At 38.8% G+C, this 16,568-nt stretch overlaps 1 protein-coding gene and 1 pseudogene across 3 annotated transcripts in view; one reads left to right on the top strand and one right to left on the bottom strand.

Moving 5' to 3' along the window:
• Positions 1 to 1,402: 1,402 nt before the first annotated feature.
• On the bottom strand, positions 1,403 to 2,022 carry LOC107518236 (annotated as a pseudogene).
• Positions 2,023 to 5,006: 2,984 nt separating this feature from the next.
• HPS3 (HPS3 biogenesis of lysosomal organelles complex 2 subunit 1) overlaps positions 5,007 to 16,568 on the top strand; it is a 31,314-nt gene continuing 19,752 nt past the window's right edge. For all 3 annotated transcript variants that reach the window (XR_004950338.1, XM_036218785.1, XM_016159701.2), the window contains exons 1-5: positions 5,007 to 5,316; positions 8,661 to 9,152; positions 9,695 to 9,866; positions 9,966 to 10,051; positions 13,073 to 13,265. Coding sequence is in view for 2 of the 3 variants with exons in the window: in XM_036218785.1 (XP_036074678.1) it covers positions 5,100 to 5,316; positions 8,661 to 9,152; positions 9,695 to 9,866; positions 9,966 to 10,051; positions 13,073 to 13,265 (1,160 nt within the window). In the remaining variant the exon portion in view is untranslated. The remainder of the gene's footprint in view (positions 5,317 to 8,660; positions 9,153 to 9,694; positions 9,867 to 9,965; positions 10,052 to 13,072; positions 13,266 to 16,568) is intronic.

Raw genomic sequence — 16,568 nt, 5'->3', positions numbered from 1 at the left:
AGGGCTTCTAGTGGCTAACTGGGCTCAAACTTAAAAACAGCCTAGTAGCCATTTCTAAACACAAGCCACACTTTAGGGAGAAGCCTGCATTGAACTGCCGGCCCACATTGTGTTCCTGCTGGCAGAGCCAACCCTTATAAAGGCGTGCTTGAAATCACATTTTAACCAATAGAATTGAGACTTTCTCAACCCAACAAAAGTTGTGCAGAGATACCCTCTTTAGTATCTTCACCAACCAGTCAGAGAAACTCCACTCCATCCTATTAGGACAGTGTCTTTTGAACTAATGAAACAGGATTTGGAGTCTGCATTTACATGAGGACAGACCAATCAGGGACCAGAGGCGAGGACTTCTTTTAATATAAGTCAGCATCGCTCTGGCTTGGGGAGTGCACTTTCCCTTTCCCCCGAACATGGAAGACTGCATTACTCCAGCTGAATCTGAAACTCCAAAAACATCTCACTGGAGTAGAGCTGTCTAGTTTGAGAGGCACCTCACCCAACGACCCCCTAATAGCCAAGCTGTTTCATAATTGAGTTGTAAAATGTCTGAGCTGTTCCACAGCTGTGCTATATCACAATTGAGCTGTCTGCAGTAAATAAAGTTTCCTCTTTTATCATACCCTAAATTGGTGATTCCTGTTGGTGTTAAATTGACTCTAATAACCATTGGTTGACAGAGGCCACTGGTCCCACCTAATGACATAGTTTTCCAAATCTTTTTGTCATATGAATTGATCTAGACTTTTTAAAACTTGAAAGACGAGAATTAGGTTCTCTGGTCATCTTTTCCACATCTTTTCCACAGAGGCATATAATGGGCCTGGCTCCTGCTGCCTAAATTGGGAGAGAGGATCCTGGGTAGCAGAAATGGCAGAAATAACAGTTAATATATCAAAATATAAAATACAAAGAATGCGTGAGCCACCTGCCATGTGCCAAACGCTGTGATAAATGCTTTAACTGCATTGTCTCATTTAATCCTCTTGACAACACTCTAAGGTAGGAAATGAGGAATCTGAGGCCATGAGAGATTAAACAACTATGACTACATAACTATAAGGGAGGGTTCCATTCACCTGGGTCAAAGCTCATTCATTCAGCAACTACTTATCAAATACAACATGTCAGGCCATGTTTTAGGTTCTGGAGATATAATTGTGAAGAAGACAAAGTCTCTATTCTCGATTTGCTTATTTGTTAGAGGAGAGGGCTAAAGTAAATAAGAAGTAGAAAAATAAGGTAGGGTAAATTGATAGAAGGTACCAGGAGTCTGGGGTGGAGGGTGTATTATATGGAATGTCAGGGAAGTGATATTATTATTATTATTATTATTATTATTATTATTATTATTATTCTTTGGTAGCAGTATGGTTTATTAAGCTGTGCCTTAGTATAGGTGTTAAGGCTTGCCCATGGTGCTTAATCTATAAAACCCAGACATTCTGCTAGTTCTATTTGAGCAATGACACCAAAAAATTGACAGCTAAGTAGGTGTTGTACACCAGCTCCTCTTTGTCATCTTTGCATGGCCAACAGCCACTGCCAGACACAGCACCTTCTTCACTTGGAACTTGATGGTGGACTTCACTTCATCAACTTTGGCCACCATGTTCTCACTGTGGGTCAGCAAGGAAGGGAACTTGCCTGCCTTATTCAGGTCTGGGCCCAGGATTCATGGGATCTGCTTGATAAGAAACTCTGAAGCCAAAAAGGCATCATACTTCTTGGCCAGCTTCTTGACCAGTTTCTTATTCTTGTTGAGTTTTTTCAGTGCCTCGATATCCATGTGGGGACTATCCATAGCCCCGGCCTCCTCACAGTGCTGTTGGCCCCCCAGAACACATATGGAGAACTGTGGGCAGGGAGTGGGCTTAAGCATTTGTCCTTCTGAGGGTCATAGTTCTTTAAGCTGATCTACAGTTCCACCGTCTCCCAAAGCTTCCAGTGTTTGCGCTGGTTCCTGTGCAGGACTTCCCGCACCGCCTTTTAGAGGGTGTTGCAAGAGACTTTTCTGCTCATGATGCCTCCGGCTGCAAAAACTGGAAAAGAGAGGGAAGTAATATTAGAAAGGACCTGAAAAGAAGTGGGGGCAGTAGGTCATGGGAAGATCTGGGAACAAGTTTAGGCAAAGAGAACAGGAAGTGCTAAGGTTTGAAGAAGAGAATGAGCAGAGAGTGGGCTTCTGTGTCTAGAGTGAAATGAAAGAAAGTGGTAGAAAATGGGGTTGGAGAGAGATAATTAGGTCAGCCAGAAAATGTAGGGCCTTGCTGGCCAAGCAAAGAAATATGTTTTCATCTGAATATTATGGGAATTCATTTGAATATTTTGAGTGGAAAAGTGATGCTAGCTCTTTCTCCTCTTATTTTAGGTTTTGAACAGATATTTATGAAGTAACTGCTATGTAATTGAGGTTCACACAGTGAGCTTTGTCTCTAAATAGCAATATGATTTAGGGTAGATCTCTTAACCATTGAATGTCTTGTGGACTTAAAAAAAAATTCCACATGTTTAAAGTATACAATCTCATAGGTAATAATGTATGTACACACCCATAAAAAACATTACCAAAATCAAGATAATGAACATATCAATCACTCTTAAAAGTTTACTCATGTTCCTCTTTAATCTCGCCCTCACACTCCTGTTCCCAACTCAGAGCTAGGCAACCACTGCTATCTGTTACTATAGATTAGTTTGTATTTCTAGAAATTTATATGAATAGAATCATTTATATTAATAATTGTATGTACTATTTTTGTCTGGCTTCTTTCATTCAGCACAATTATTTTGAGATCAATCCATATTGCATGTATCTGTTCCTTTTTATTGCCAAGGAGTGGAATGGTTGGATCACATATTAGGTACATGTTTAACTTTGTGTTTCAAAAGTTTTTGTACCATTCAACATCCACACTAGCTGCTCCATATCCTCACCAGCACTTGCTATGATTCACATTTTTAATTTTAATTATAACATATGTATAGTATTTTTTAATGTTGATTTTGACTTGCATTTCCCTAATGACTAATGATGCCAGGAATATATATGTACTAATGCCAGATGTGATGGTGTTAGAAGATGGGCCTTTGGGAGGTGATTAGGACATAAGGGTGGAGCCCTCATGAATAGGATTAGAGCTCTTGTAAAAAAGATCCTACAGGACTCCTTAGCCCCTGAGAGCAAGTGAGGAGGACACAGCAAGAAGGCAGCAGTCTGCAAACCCGAAGAGGGTCTTCTAATTCTGGCACTTTGATCTTGGACTTCCTAGCCTCCAGACTGTGAGAAATAAATTTCTGTTGTTTAAGCTATCTAGTCTGTAGTATTTTGTTATGGCTACCTTAGCAGCCTAACACAGTCTCCCATAAAGAAATGACGGTGTGCCCACTGCTGACCCTACATTTGTAACAGGATTACAAGTAGGCAGCCCTATTCACAACTCCTGACAAACACAGAAATTAGGCATATCCCCCACCTTCCCTTGGCTAGCATGTCTATTTTCTAAGAATCTTAGTGAGCCAATGGTAGGATTCCTTATAGTAAAGAAGTGGCTATCTCCAGAAGGGATTGAGGTTTCAGGCTTTGAACAAATCTTAGCCTCTTTCTCCAAAAAAAAAGACATTTTTTTTTATACGGGTGAAATTACGATGAAATTGTACTTTTAGTTTTGAAATTATATTTTATTTTTTTACTGAAATTGTAATTATTTATTACTGAAATTATAATTTTCAGCCTTAAGGAAGAAAATGAATTGAAAGGACAATATGGCAGATATTAGTAGAAGAAAAGGGGTGTTTATGAGTATGGTATCTAAAACAAATGTTGTGGGTTATTAGGCTGTTTTATTTAGCAGCCTTCTATGAGTTTTCAGCCCTCGCTGGCTGACCAGAGCAACCTGCTTGTCCACATCTCCACCTCGCTGAATTTGATGAACATGTTGTCTCCAAGAGTCCATAATGGTTGGGTGAAGGAGAAAAGATGTTGCTTAGCAGTACTTTATTCATCTGAAGGGCACAGAAAATAGAGGCAGAGTTTAACTTCAATCCAACTGCACCTACTTTGTAAATTCTTAGGAGGGCTCATGAGGGTCACTGAACTAGAAATTGGCTAAAGAAAATTTTGCTTTTTTTTTTTTTTTTTTTTAGTTCTGTCCCTGTGTGCCAAAAGCAACAGTCCTAACTATACTTTTCTGGATGAATTAGAAAAATTAGCCACAATCCCTGCTTCATCTAAATCTGTAAAAAAAAAAAAAAAAAAAAAAAAAGGGATCGCAACCACAAACTCCATGTTCCAGGTGTCAGGAATGGAAACAGGGTACAGATTACAGGATAGTTTAGGACTGAGAGCCAGCAAATTACTGGCCCTTAGTACTATCCTCTGGGGCTCAAACTAATCTCTTGTTAAATGCTTGGAATTCATTAGATGATGCCCACAGATTCTTCCATGCAGTATTTTATTTTATTTTTGGCCAAGCACTTTCTAGCCATTGCTCTTTCCAACTAAACCATTTTAGAATTTACAGTATTTCTGAGCAATTCTACTATGTGTTTAGCACGGAGTCTAGCCGTGTACACGTCATTATTGTTTTTGCAGTCCGATCCTCTAGAAGCTCATGATTATTGGGGAGACATGAGTAATGGCCCTGAAGCAAGTAGGAAGTAGTACATGAGAGCAGATGATCAAATGTTAAAGCATATTCCAGGGCCTAAACATCTCTCCTAGCCAAAAGCGGTAACGTGAAAACACGAAGGGAAGGACATTGCGGTGCCTCCGCCGGCCGAGCACAGAGCACAGAGCGTTAGCAAGACTGGCCATCTGAATGCAAGGCGCTAGGACCACATGCCGGCGGAGTGCGGGCTCCGGCAGAGCCGAGCAGGGCGGGGCCGGATGGGCGTTACCACTCTCCAAGCTGCAGTCACGCATGGCACCGGCCTCTTTAAGAAGCGGAACCGCAGGCTGGCCGGGCTGAAGGTCACGTGACTCAGCTCCTAGCAATTGCTCGCGGAAGTGGTCTCTCTTCCGCAACCTGCGCGGGGTCCCGGGCGCCCTGCGGCGCCGGCAGACACGAGCCAGTACCGGCACACCGCTGGTCGCCGCAATGGTGCAGTTGTACAACCTGCACCCATTCGGGTCGCAGCAAGTAGTTCCCTGCAAGGTGGAGCCAGAGCGGTTCTGCGGCGGGGGCCCTGACGTGCTGTTCGTGGCGGCGGGTTGCAAGGTGGAGGCGTTCGCCGTGGCAGGCCAGGAGCTGTGCCAGCCGAGGTGCGCCTTCTCCACGCTGGGCCGGGTGTTGCGCCTGGCGTACAGCGAAGCTGGTGAGTAATGACGGGGCTGGGAGGCACCTGAGCCTCTACCCCCTGTTTGGGGACTCCTTCTTAGCGACCAAGCGTCCTCGGCACCTCTGGGTGGGAAAAGGGCTTTGTGTTTCCGGGAACTTGCCCGATGGTCTCGCCTGGTGGCTCTGCTGGTTACTGAAAATACGCTTTGCCTTGCGGTTGTCATGGCAACCACAGGTGAGAGACTGCTGTTAGGGGGCGGGGATGCTGATTGCTCCCAGTTGCCTAGAGCCTAGCCAAAAAGGCCCGTTGTTGGGTGGCTGGGTTCCACTCAAACCAGACACTTTAAACAATAACAACAAAACAAAGGGGGGGGGCACCTTTTCGTATGGAAAATTTCAAACACATATATCTGATAAGGGATTAATAGCCAGTATATGTAAAGAACTCTTGTAACTCAACAATGGAAAACAACCCAATTCAAAAATGGGCAAAGGATTTGAATAGACATTTCTCCAGTGTTCAACAGGCAAATGAAAACATTTGCAGCATTACTAGTCACCAAGGAAGTGCAAATCAAAACCGGATATGAGCTAACACTTCATACCTATTAGGATGGCTATTATAAACAAAAAAATAGAAAATAACAGCTGTTGGTGAGGATATGAAGAAATTGGAACCTTGTGCTTTGCTTAATGGGCGTATAAAATGGTAGAGCTGCTGTGAAAAACAGTATGGTGTTTCATCAAAAAATTAAACATAGAATTATGTGATCCAGCAATTTCACTCCTGGGTATAGATACAAAATAATTGCAAGCACAGTCTTTTGCATGTATTTGATTGCTAGTATTCATAGCAGCATTTTTTCATAAGAGCCAAGAGGTGGAAGCATCCCAAATGCCCATGAACAGATGGAATAACCTGTTTCCATCAACAGATAAACAACAAAAAAAAAAGGTACATACATACACTAGACTATTATTCAGCCTTAAAAAAGAATGAAAATCTGACACATGCTGCAACACAAATGAACCTTGAAGGCATTATGCCAAGTTAGGTGAGCCAAACACAAAAGGACAAATATTGTATGACTCAGTTTATATGAGGTACCTAAAGTAGTCAGATTCATAGAGGTAAAAAGTAGAATGGTGCTTGCCGGAGGTCAGATTCAGGTAGGGGAAGGGATGGGGAGTTATTGTTTAAGGAATTGAGAATTTGAGGGAAAATAAAAAAGTACTAGAGAGGAATGGTGGTAACGGTTGCACAACAATGTGACTATACTTAACCATGTAATTATATACTTAAAATGGTGAAAATGGTAAACTTTTTATTGTATATTTTACCACAATAAAATATTAAAAAAAAAAAAAAAGACTCATTTACTGAGAGAATTCTGGGGAGATGGAGGCCACAAGGCATCTTTTGACCCCGGCTCCATCCAAACTGCTTATCTGGAACAGAGTGAGCAAACTTACCAGGCCTGCAGGGTCTATTTAGGCATCCTACCAAGAATTCCAGGGACAGAACAGGTGCAGCCTCCATCTCTGTGGCATCACCAGAACCAGCGTCAGGAGAAGGCTTGCCCCTTTTGAACGCTGGCTCCTTTAGGAGGAGGAGGTGGCCAAGCTAGCCCAGTGAGCATCTGCAGAAGCAGCTGCACCTTCTTGCCTGCTGCATGCATATTAACAGCAGTGTTTCCATTTCAGTTCATTAGAAAAGGGCTTGTTTACCTAATAATGTTAGTTTATAGTACATTCTACATTTTGAAGAACGTTGACTTAAAAAACCCCTCTTACCCACAAAATTCTAAAGATTAAAAATTTAAATTAAAAACCACTAAAATAGAGTATGTAAGGTCATGTCTGTATAATTTGGAGGACATAGACTGGTTAAGCAAGTTAGGAAACTCAGAAGAGGGAAAAGATACATATCTGACTACATAAAAATTGTGTTTGGTAAAAGATGCCATAAGCAAAGTCAAAAATCAAACAATACACTACAAAAAACGATTTGCTGTTTATGGTCAACAAAGCCTTAATGTCACTTTTACCTAGAGAGCTGCTGTTCCTTGACAAGAAAAACAAACAGCTGAACAAAAAAGTGAGTAACTTGCAGAAGAGAAATTATACATGACTGGTAAACATAGAAAAAGATGACTTTATTAATAGTCTGGAAAATATAAATTATAATAACCATGAGAATCTGTGTACCCCCTCATATCAAGTCCATCCTAATGGGGATGTAGGGAAACAGACGTGTCAAATGGTGTTGCTGGCAACATGAATTTCTGATAAGTAATTGTGATAGTAATCGGCCAGTATCTATTAAAATTTAAACTGTATCTGCCCTTCGGCCCAACATTCTCACTTTTGGGTGTCTATACCATTGAAACAGCCCTCCAGTGAATAAATATGTATGTATAGGCCTATTATTACAGCATGAAGTATGGTGGTAAAAACAAACAAACAAATGAAAAACAACTGTGAATACTCGAATGTATATCAACAGGAGAATTGAATAAATTATGGCACATGTATATATAAGATATTATGCAGATATTGAAAAGAATATTAGATATTCATGTATTGACCTGGAGGGAAAGATTTATTGGTAATTTTTAAAAGTTGTAGCTTATTACATATATTTAGTGTGATTTCATTTTGGTAAAAAAAAAAAAGAAAAAAAAAAACCTGTGATCTACATTTATATGAGATGATGTAGAAGGACAACATGCCAGGCTGTGTGTGTTAACATTGGCTCCTCATGGATTGGACTACAGGGAAGAGATCGTTATGCTTTTCATTTCATATCCCTTTACCACTCTTGGACTTCTCACAACAAAAAGTAATTACAATTTTTTTTTAATTTAAACATTTAGATCAACAATTAAGGGAAAATTAACTTGGATTTACATTTTATTTCGTATATACAGCTTTATCCTATTTCTCAGAGTTCACATGAAGATGTGAATTTATGGGAAGGAAAGGGATTGTAGTTCTCACCTCAGAGTTCTTTAATTTATACCTAATCTTAACAGACTAATACTACTGAACTCTGTATATCATGAGAGCTTTGTTGGAGCCGTAGATTCAGTACTACAGTAAACACTTAAAGCTAATATAAGGAATAAAATGTGAAATTTCTATGTAAGCATGAATAATTAATAGGTATCTTAAGACTTTTGAATGTAGAGAGATTGTATTTCAGAACCCAAATCCCTAATATCAGCTAAAATGTGCCTAAGGTCCTGTTACTTAGGGTTTTCTTCTAGTCAATCTTTAATTCAACCATTCACATTAAGATTCATTAATAATTCCTTTTCATGAAGCAAGGTAAGTGGTTCCTAATGACAAATTTTAAGTATAATCTTATTTCCTTTTCAGGAGACTATTTGGTAGCAATTGAAGAGAAAAACAAAGCTACGTTTCTGCGTGCTTATGTGAACTGGAGAAGTAAAAGGATTGAGAACTCCCGAGTGTGTATCCGAATGGTTGGACATAATGTAGAGGCACCCTTCCATGAAACCTTCAGAGACCAGATGTCTATTGTTGAAATGCCGCTTTCTGAGGCCCCCTTGTGCATTTCCTGTTGCCCTGTGAAAGGAGACCTTCTTGTTGGCTGCACAAATAAATTAGTCTTATTTAGTTTGAAGTATCAGATCATTAATGAAGAATTCTCGGTATTGGATTTTGAACGTTCTTTAATTATACACATACATGATATCACTCCTATTGAAATTTCTTTTTGTGTTAGCTATGTCGCTGTCATGTCAGACTTAGAAGTCTTAATCCTAAAATTGGAGTCAAATCCTAAAAATGGAGAGAGTGTTAACCACCATCCACATAAGACCAACAATCCAATCAAACAGGCAGAAGGTAAATGATGAATTTAGCTTGCTTGCTTGTGTAAGTATAGAGAAAACACTTAACTTCTGGCAGTCTCTGAAGGGCTCTAGTATATCTGTTGTCAAGCCACATTATTTATAGATTTAGTTATTAAAACATGGGGTTTGGGTTTATGATCTGGTTACTTGTGTCATTCTATACATGTATTTCAATAATATTTGTCAATAGAAATAATGGAACAACTACTAGATGAGGAGTTTCTAGTCCCAGTTCTCATATTTACCACTTGAATACCCTTAGGCTTGGAATACTGTCTCTGAGTTTCAGTTTCCTTGTGTAAAATGAGAATGGTGGTAATAATAAATCCTGTGTACTTCATCAATTGTTGCGAGGATAAATGAGCAAGTGCCAAGACTTCAAAACCATAGTGCCTTATGAGATGTGTATGTGTGTGAATAAATAAATAAAATTATTACATGCCTATTGGTAGGGGGGGATGTTGTAAAATCTAATTTTCATTCAAGCAGTATTTAAAGTTATTAAATTCTTTTTCTTAAATATTATTTTTTAAGGTGTCAGTAATGAAACTTTGCAGCCTGAGTCAGATGATTTTGTTATTTGCCAAAAGCCCATGGAACTTCTTGGTGAAAAAAGTGAACAGTCTGGAATATCTGTTACACTGGAATCAACGGGATTAGATGATGAAAAAATAAATTATTTCCATGTTCAGCACCTGCTCTATAGGTATTGGAAAGCTTTGATTCACCAGCATTTAATATATATTTATCTACTTAAAGTACATGGAAATTAGATCTCTCTCTCTCTCTCTCTTGAAACTCACAGACGTTTTGCTCCTGATATTTCATCCTATGCCTTATCTGATGACATTAAGTTGCATTCACTTCAGCTGCTACCCATTTACCAAACAGGTAAGTATGATAGTGATACTGTGCGGTGAGGTAAGAAAGGCTCTGGGCTGGAAGAGGAGACTGACATGGGTAATAGGTTAGGTTCTTCTACAGAGCCTTGGACAAGTTCCTTAGCATATCCCTGTGAGCACTAGAAAGGGAAGTTGAGGCTGCTAGGAGAAGCCATGGAGAGGACATGATAGACAAAACCCATTTTCCCTTTTGGAAAAATGGTCACTAGACCCAAAAAGGGAAATCAGAGTACTATTATACCTGAGGTTTATCTGGGTTCCAGCTGGGTATTTGGCAAAGCTTCTCATGATGGCCTTGTGAACTAGGAGGGAAAATGTGGACTGAAGGGAAATTCATCCAGAGCAGACTTTTTCACCTTAACGCACATTGGACTGACTTGGATGCTTTTAAAAATAGTGATGCTCAGGCTCTACATGCTGGAGATTCTGACATGGTCAGTTATGGAGCCTGGATATTTGTATTTTTTAAAAGCTCAATAGGAGTATAATGAGCAACCAAGATGGAGGATCAGCATTGGGTTCTGTGCTTAGTCCTGGCCTGCTTAACATCTTTAGATATTGCCTAGAGAAAGATAAAAATATTATTCTGATTAAAAGTGTTTATAACTTTCAGTTACTTTTTCGTTTCTTTTAGTAGATATTTATTGAGTGCCTACTGCGTTGGGTATTATGCTGAATGCTAGAGAACCAGTAATGAGCAGAAGTAGGCAAAGTGCTTGCAGTCATGGAGCTGCTTGTTTCATGGAGGAGGCAGACAATTGATAATCAGTTAATCACAAAAAGGCTTCCATAATTAGACACTGAAATGAGTGCTCTGTGGGCAAAGAACTCTGCCTTGAAAGCCTATAACAAAAGATCCTGACCTTGTCTGGTGGTTAGGGCAGGCTTCCAAAGGAGGATCTGAAGAGTGAATTGGTGCTGATTTGGGGATAGGGTTGGTGCAGAAGCAACGGCAAAGGCGTTATAGCAGAGGATGAGTCTTGTTTGAGGAACTGAGAGAAGTAAAAGTGGGAAGAGTCAAGCAAGGGAGAAGGGGTTTGAGATAGGGTTTAAGACTTTGCAGGGCCCATAGCCATGTTAGAGGGCCAGCCAACACTGTATCTAGTGGCTTCCCATGACACGGGATAAAATCCCAAATTGTTTCTATGTCCTACCTGACCCTAATTCTGGGCTTATCTTGTCCCACTCACCCTGCTTACTGTTCTCCATCCATAAAGACTTTCTCTTTTCCTCAGCTATATCAGGTGCGTTCTTGTATAAGACCTTTTGTTTATTCTTCCTATGCTTAGAATGTACTTCCCTCAGATCTTGCATGACTGTTATCTCACCATAGAGGATTTACGTGACCTCTTAATTTAAACTGGTCCTTCTCCACATACTGCAGAGTGTGTTTATTCACCACCCCTGTCTCCATTGCCAGAATGAGTGCAGTTGCCTTGTCTTGTGCACTGTAACCCCAGACCCTGGAACAGTGGCAGTTAGTTATCTGAAGAATGTTTCCTTATAGGAGAATGAATGAATAAGTAGTGCATATTTGAGGTGAGCCCTAATGGATGAGCAGAGCTTTTAGAAGATGAGAGATTTTAGTGAGGCGCTATGTAAGGAGAACCAACATGTATAGGGTGTGAAAGCGTCATATGTGTTTGGAGAGTAGCAAGCAGTCCTGTCTCACTGGAGCATCAATGTGCATAGGAAAGAAAATGGAGAAAAACTGGACAGGTTGCTTTGGGCCAATTGTAGGGAATGCAGAATTGGACTTTCTTCTATTAATGGGTTCCTTGAAGAGTATCAATCAGAGCTATATTAAAAAAAAATTGATTATGAGAAATTTCAAGCACATAGATATAGAGAAAATAGTGCAATAAACCCCATGTACCCATCACACAACTTCAACAGTGTTGCCTCGTGACAAGTCCCTGCTCCATGCCAAGTTATTTAGATGTGGAGTTTATACCATTTGAACCATAAATATTTCAGCATTTCAGTGTTTCTGAAAGAAAAGGATTCTTTTATTTAAACAAACCTAAAATACCATTTTACTTTAAAAATTCATCGATATCAAATATACAGTGTTCAAATTTCCCTGATTGTCTAAATTTTTTTTTCTTTAATTAATTCCAAGTAAGGTTCAAACGTTGCAATTGTTTGCTGTGTCTTTAAAGTCTCTCTTAATAGTAGGTTCTCCCTCGTTATCTTTACTTAGCAATTTATTTAGCAAGAAACTGAACTAATACTGTAGAATTTCCCACAACCTGAACTTTGCTGATTGACTCCCCACAGTGTCATTTAATATGGTCCCCTGTATTTCCCTGTGATTTGGTAGTTCTGTCTAAAGCTGCACTGTTCATTATGGTAGCTAGCCAGCCATTAGCCACAGATCACTGTTGAGCACTTGAAATGTGATTAGTCTAAATTGAGATATACCATAAGTGTAAAATTCACACTAGATCTTAAAGACTTAGTACAAAAAACAGACTATAAAATACCTCAAATTTTTTGTTGATTGTTGAAATGGTAATATTTTGGTTTTGTTGGGTAAATAGAATATATTATTAAAATATTGGCAGTTTTTACTTGTGTAAATGTGATTACCAGAAAACTTAAAATTATGTATGTGTCTCACATTACATTTCTATTGATGGTGCTAGTCTAGAATTAGGCTAGATCAGATTATTATTATTGTTATTATTACTACTATTACTTTGGGGCTAACACAAGTAGTGTTGAGTCTTTTGGAAGGTATATAGTATCTTGTTGACTCTTTTTGCAATGTTAATAGCCCTTAATGATTATTACCTAGATCTGTTCATTTATTAGGGGTTACAGTATGGTGATATTCTAATTATATCACTCTCTTTTTATTTCTTACTGGCATTCTTTTATGAAGAGCAACTACCCCTAAACAACTCTTTGGTTATCTACTGAATTACTTTTTTTGTATAAAAAAGTCAAGATATTACTTCCCTTTATTTACTGGTTTCATTTTTTTTTCCACTTTTTTTTCATACAGGTTCTCTTACTTCTGATAGAAAAAATTCATCTCAGGAAAAAGAGTTGTTGAGTCTCTTTTGTTTTTTCTCATTACCTCATGTGGGCTATCTCTACATGGTTGTCAAATCTGTTGAATTAATGTCAATTTATCAATATCCTGAGAGGTCCCAGCAGGCAGTGCTCACGCCACAATTTTTGCATGTCATCACAAGGTATGTTACAATATCACTTGCTGGCCTTTGAGTCACTTGTTTTTCTGTCAATTCTTGAGGTGCCTTCTAAATCTTTAAAAGAGAATTGTGTGAACCAGTATATAGCACTATGAAAAAATGATACTGTCTGTCTTTTGATGGCCCATACCTACCTTTTTAATATCAATGATTTTGATTCTGGTTTCGCCTTTGTTTTATTTTCTAGACTAGATGAGAATCTTTATAATGAATTATAAGGTTCTTAATGAGGGAAAATTTTCATAGGGAATTCCAGTGAAAAGCTAGGGAGGCCAGTCAGGGCATCTCTAGATTTCTTTTTAGATTCCCTAATTTCCTTTCTCACTGCTATTATATTCTTTCTGCATGGGTTATTTGATAATTATTTAGAGCTGTGAAGGAGCCAGAAAGACCATCTGATTCTACCCTCCGATTAGTACAGATAGAGCAATAGTCCAGAGGTTGGGATTGGTCAAAGTCTTGTTGCTAATTAGTGGCAGATGTCTTCTGAGTCACCTTACCCTAGTGTGCTAACATGTAAACTGAGTTCCCAAGCAGGGTTTTGATCTCATTTCCTTTTATCTCAGCAGTAAGTGATACTTTTGGTTCTGTTTCCTGTTTTTTGAGCTTAGATTATTTGTAAAGCTTTGCACTGGGTCCTCTGGCCAAGCAACCACGAATAAGTTACACCATCTGCTTTCGAAAGCAACAGCATAGAGAGGGCCAGAGACACATATGTAAGGCACAAATACTAGGGGATTTGTGAAAAATGTCTGAAGACTTCATGAAAGTAGAATAGCACTGGGGGGAGATAAATTAACTTCTGGCTAAGTCATATGGGAGAGTTTTTTGTGTTTGAAATGAGGCCTGAAAGCTAGTTAGAATTCAACAGATGGATATTGGAAGAGAAAGGCATTATACATTGAAATAAGACTAAAAACGAAGGCTATGTCCAGTTTTGTTCCCCTCTCCTCCCACTCTGGTGTAAAGAGAAATTGTGTGTTTCTTAAGTGAACATTGTTGAGGTAGCTAGTCTTCTCAATTTCTTAAGTGTTGCATGGTGATATTCTTTAAGTATGAAGAAGCTGAAATGTGGCTCAGGGCTTTGAAAATTAAACTAAGGAATTTTTTAAGGTTTTGAACAAAGAAAGCATTGCTTTAGGAAAATTAATGTTAGCTATTGTGGAAGTTGGATTGAACATAGATAAGTTATTGAAGTGATTCAGGTAAGGATAATGAGGGGCTGGACTATGTTTGAGCAGTGAGAGGAGTAAGAATATATGGGAAAGTCTTCAGTAAGAGAACAACAAGACTTGCGTCTGATGGGATAACGGGAATGAAGTAGGCATGAAAACCCCCACAACAGTTTTGAGCCTGCTTTTACAAAAGAGTATAGGCTGATATTGTGTAGGGAGAAATAAATTTGGGTCATACATTTGAATTTGAGTTGCTTAGGGAATATCAAGACCAAATGTTAAGTAAACTTTTGGATACACAGGACCAGAGATTATGAGGAAAACTTAGATTTTTATTACCATAAAAAAAAAAAAAGCCGATTATCAAAGTTGTGAGCATAATCCCAAGAGTGTTGTGGAGAAAAGTAGTTGAACTAAAATTATGGTGAAAGTCATGTTTAGGAAGCAAGAGGAGGAAGAGAAGGACCTTGAAGGATGCTAGGATACTATAACATCTCTGAAATCAAGATGAAAATGGAGAAGGAATAAAACATTAATTTCTGTCCCAAAATATTAATGCCAAAGACTATTCATCTGTTCTCCATCTGGTTTCATAGATATACAGGACAGAGTTTAGCAAGTAGACCCTGTAAACGTATACTCATCTCCCGCTCTGCCTTAAGTATAAGTCATGTTTCTTGAAGACTGGTATGTTTATATACCCTAAAAAAAAGGAATAGAAAAATTTTTTAAGAATCTAAGAACAATATAACATCATGTAAAATATCACCCTTATAGAAATACATAAATAGGAAAACCCTCATTCCATCCTGTTCCTCAGAGTCAGCCATATCAATAATTGTATATTCATCCAACTTTTTTTTAAACAGCACATATACTACTGTGATTTGTTTTTTTGTTTTTTGTTTTTTGTTTTTTGTTTTTTTTACAGAAGTAGATCATATATCCACTGTTCAACAACTTGCTGCTTCACTTAGCATATCCTGGACATCTTTCGATACCAACACATTTCAGTGCACTTTATTCTTGTATACTGCTCCTTAGTACTCCAACAATAGCCAACAGCTGGATTGCTGTAGGAGGAGGTATCAGAAGAGCCAGGCTTTTTATCTCAAGAAACTAATGGTCATTTATCTTTTTGGACATAGCTACTTTGATCTGTCATTCTGGTCCCGGTACAGGTGCTTTTTGGCTCTTCACTGTCTCAAAGTCCCTTCCAATCATTTTAATGCCTAAGGGTGGTAACACTCTACTCCAGATTTCTAAGTGGTGGTGCTGTTATCTCAACTATTGTCATGACTCCGGAGGTCATGTCCTAGAACTTTGTGGAAATGGACAGAGATGGTAGTGGGCTGAGTTTGACGTGGAAGCTTCAACAAACAGATGGAGAGAGCCCTGACTGATGCCCCTTACCTACATTGTACAGTCTCCTAAATGTGAAAATGTTAGAATACCTTTCTTGTTAAAGAATTATTTCTCCTATTTTAAGGTTATTCTGAGATTTGTGTTATTAGTCCTTTATTTTTTTATTTTAATAGTTCATTTTTATTTCTCTCACTTAAAAAAAAAATTATTCCAGTGAATTCACTGCAAGGAGGGTTTTGTAGCAGTTTCTAAGTTAACTAATTTTAATGTCAATATTGGAGTGTTGACTTATTCACTAATCATCAGGCATCTATTGTTCACTTGCTGTGGGGTCCCTAGGTTGTTTCACTGTGCAGAAGCAGCCTGAGGCTGTGGAAAGAGAGGAGTGTGAGGAGTATGGAGACCTAGAATCTAATTTGGCTCCATTCTCCAGAGAGACCTTGAACCAATCATGAACCTTCCATGCCCAAGTCTTTAAAACAAGTTGCTGGAGTGGGTAATTCTGAAGATTCTTTCAGACAGGCTGATTTTCATTTCTACCATTGGATTTGTGTTTGCATACTCTCAGTGTGTTGCCCAGTATAATCTAGGCTCAATTTCATCCTGAGATGAGTAAGAAAGAGATAATAGTCAGGAAACTTGGATTCTAATCTTGGCTTTGATAGTGATTGCTCTGTATCTTGGACTCATCCTGGGGGCATCATTCTATCTGTCAAATGAGTGTATTGACCATGATCCATGGTTC

Source organism: Rousettus aegyptiacus, unplaced genomic scaffold (assembly GCF_014176215.1).
Source record: "Rousettus aegyptiacus isolate mRouAeg1 unplaced genomic scaffold, mRouAeg1.p scaffold_m13_p_4, whole genome shotgun sequence".
In the NCBI taxonomy this organism is placed as follows: Eukaryota; Metazoa; Chordata; class Mammalia; order Chiroptera; family Pteropodidae; genus Rousettus; species Rousettus aegyptiacus.
The sequence above is the reverse complement of the archived record's forward strand: the minus strand, read 5'-3'. Positions and strand labels throughout refer to the sequence as shown.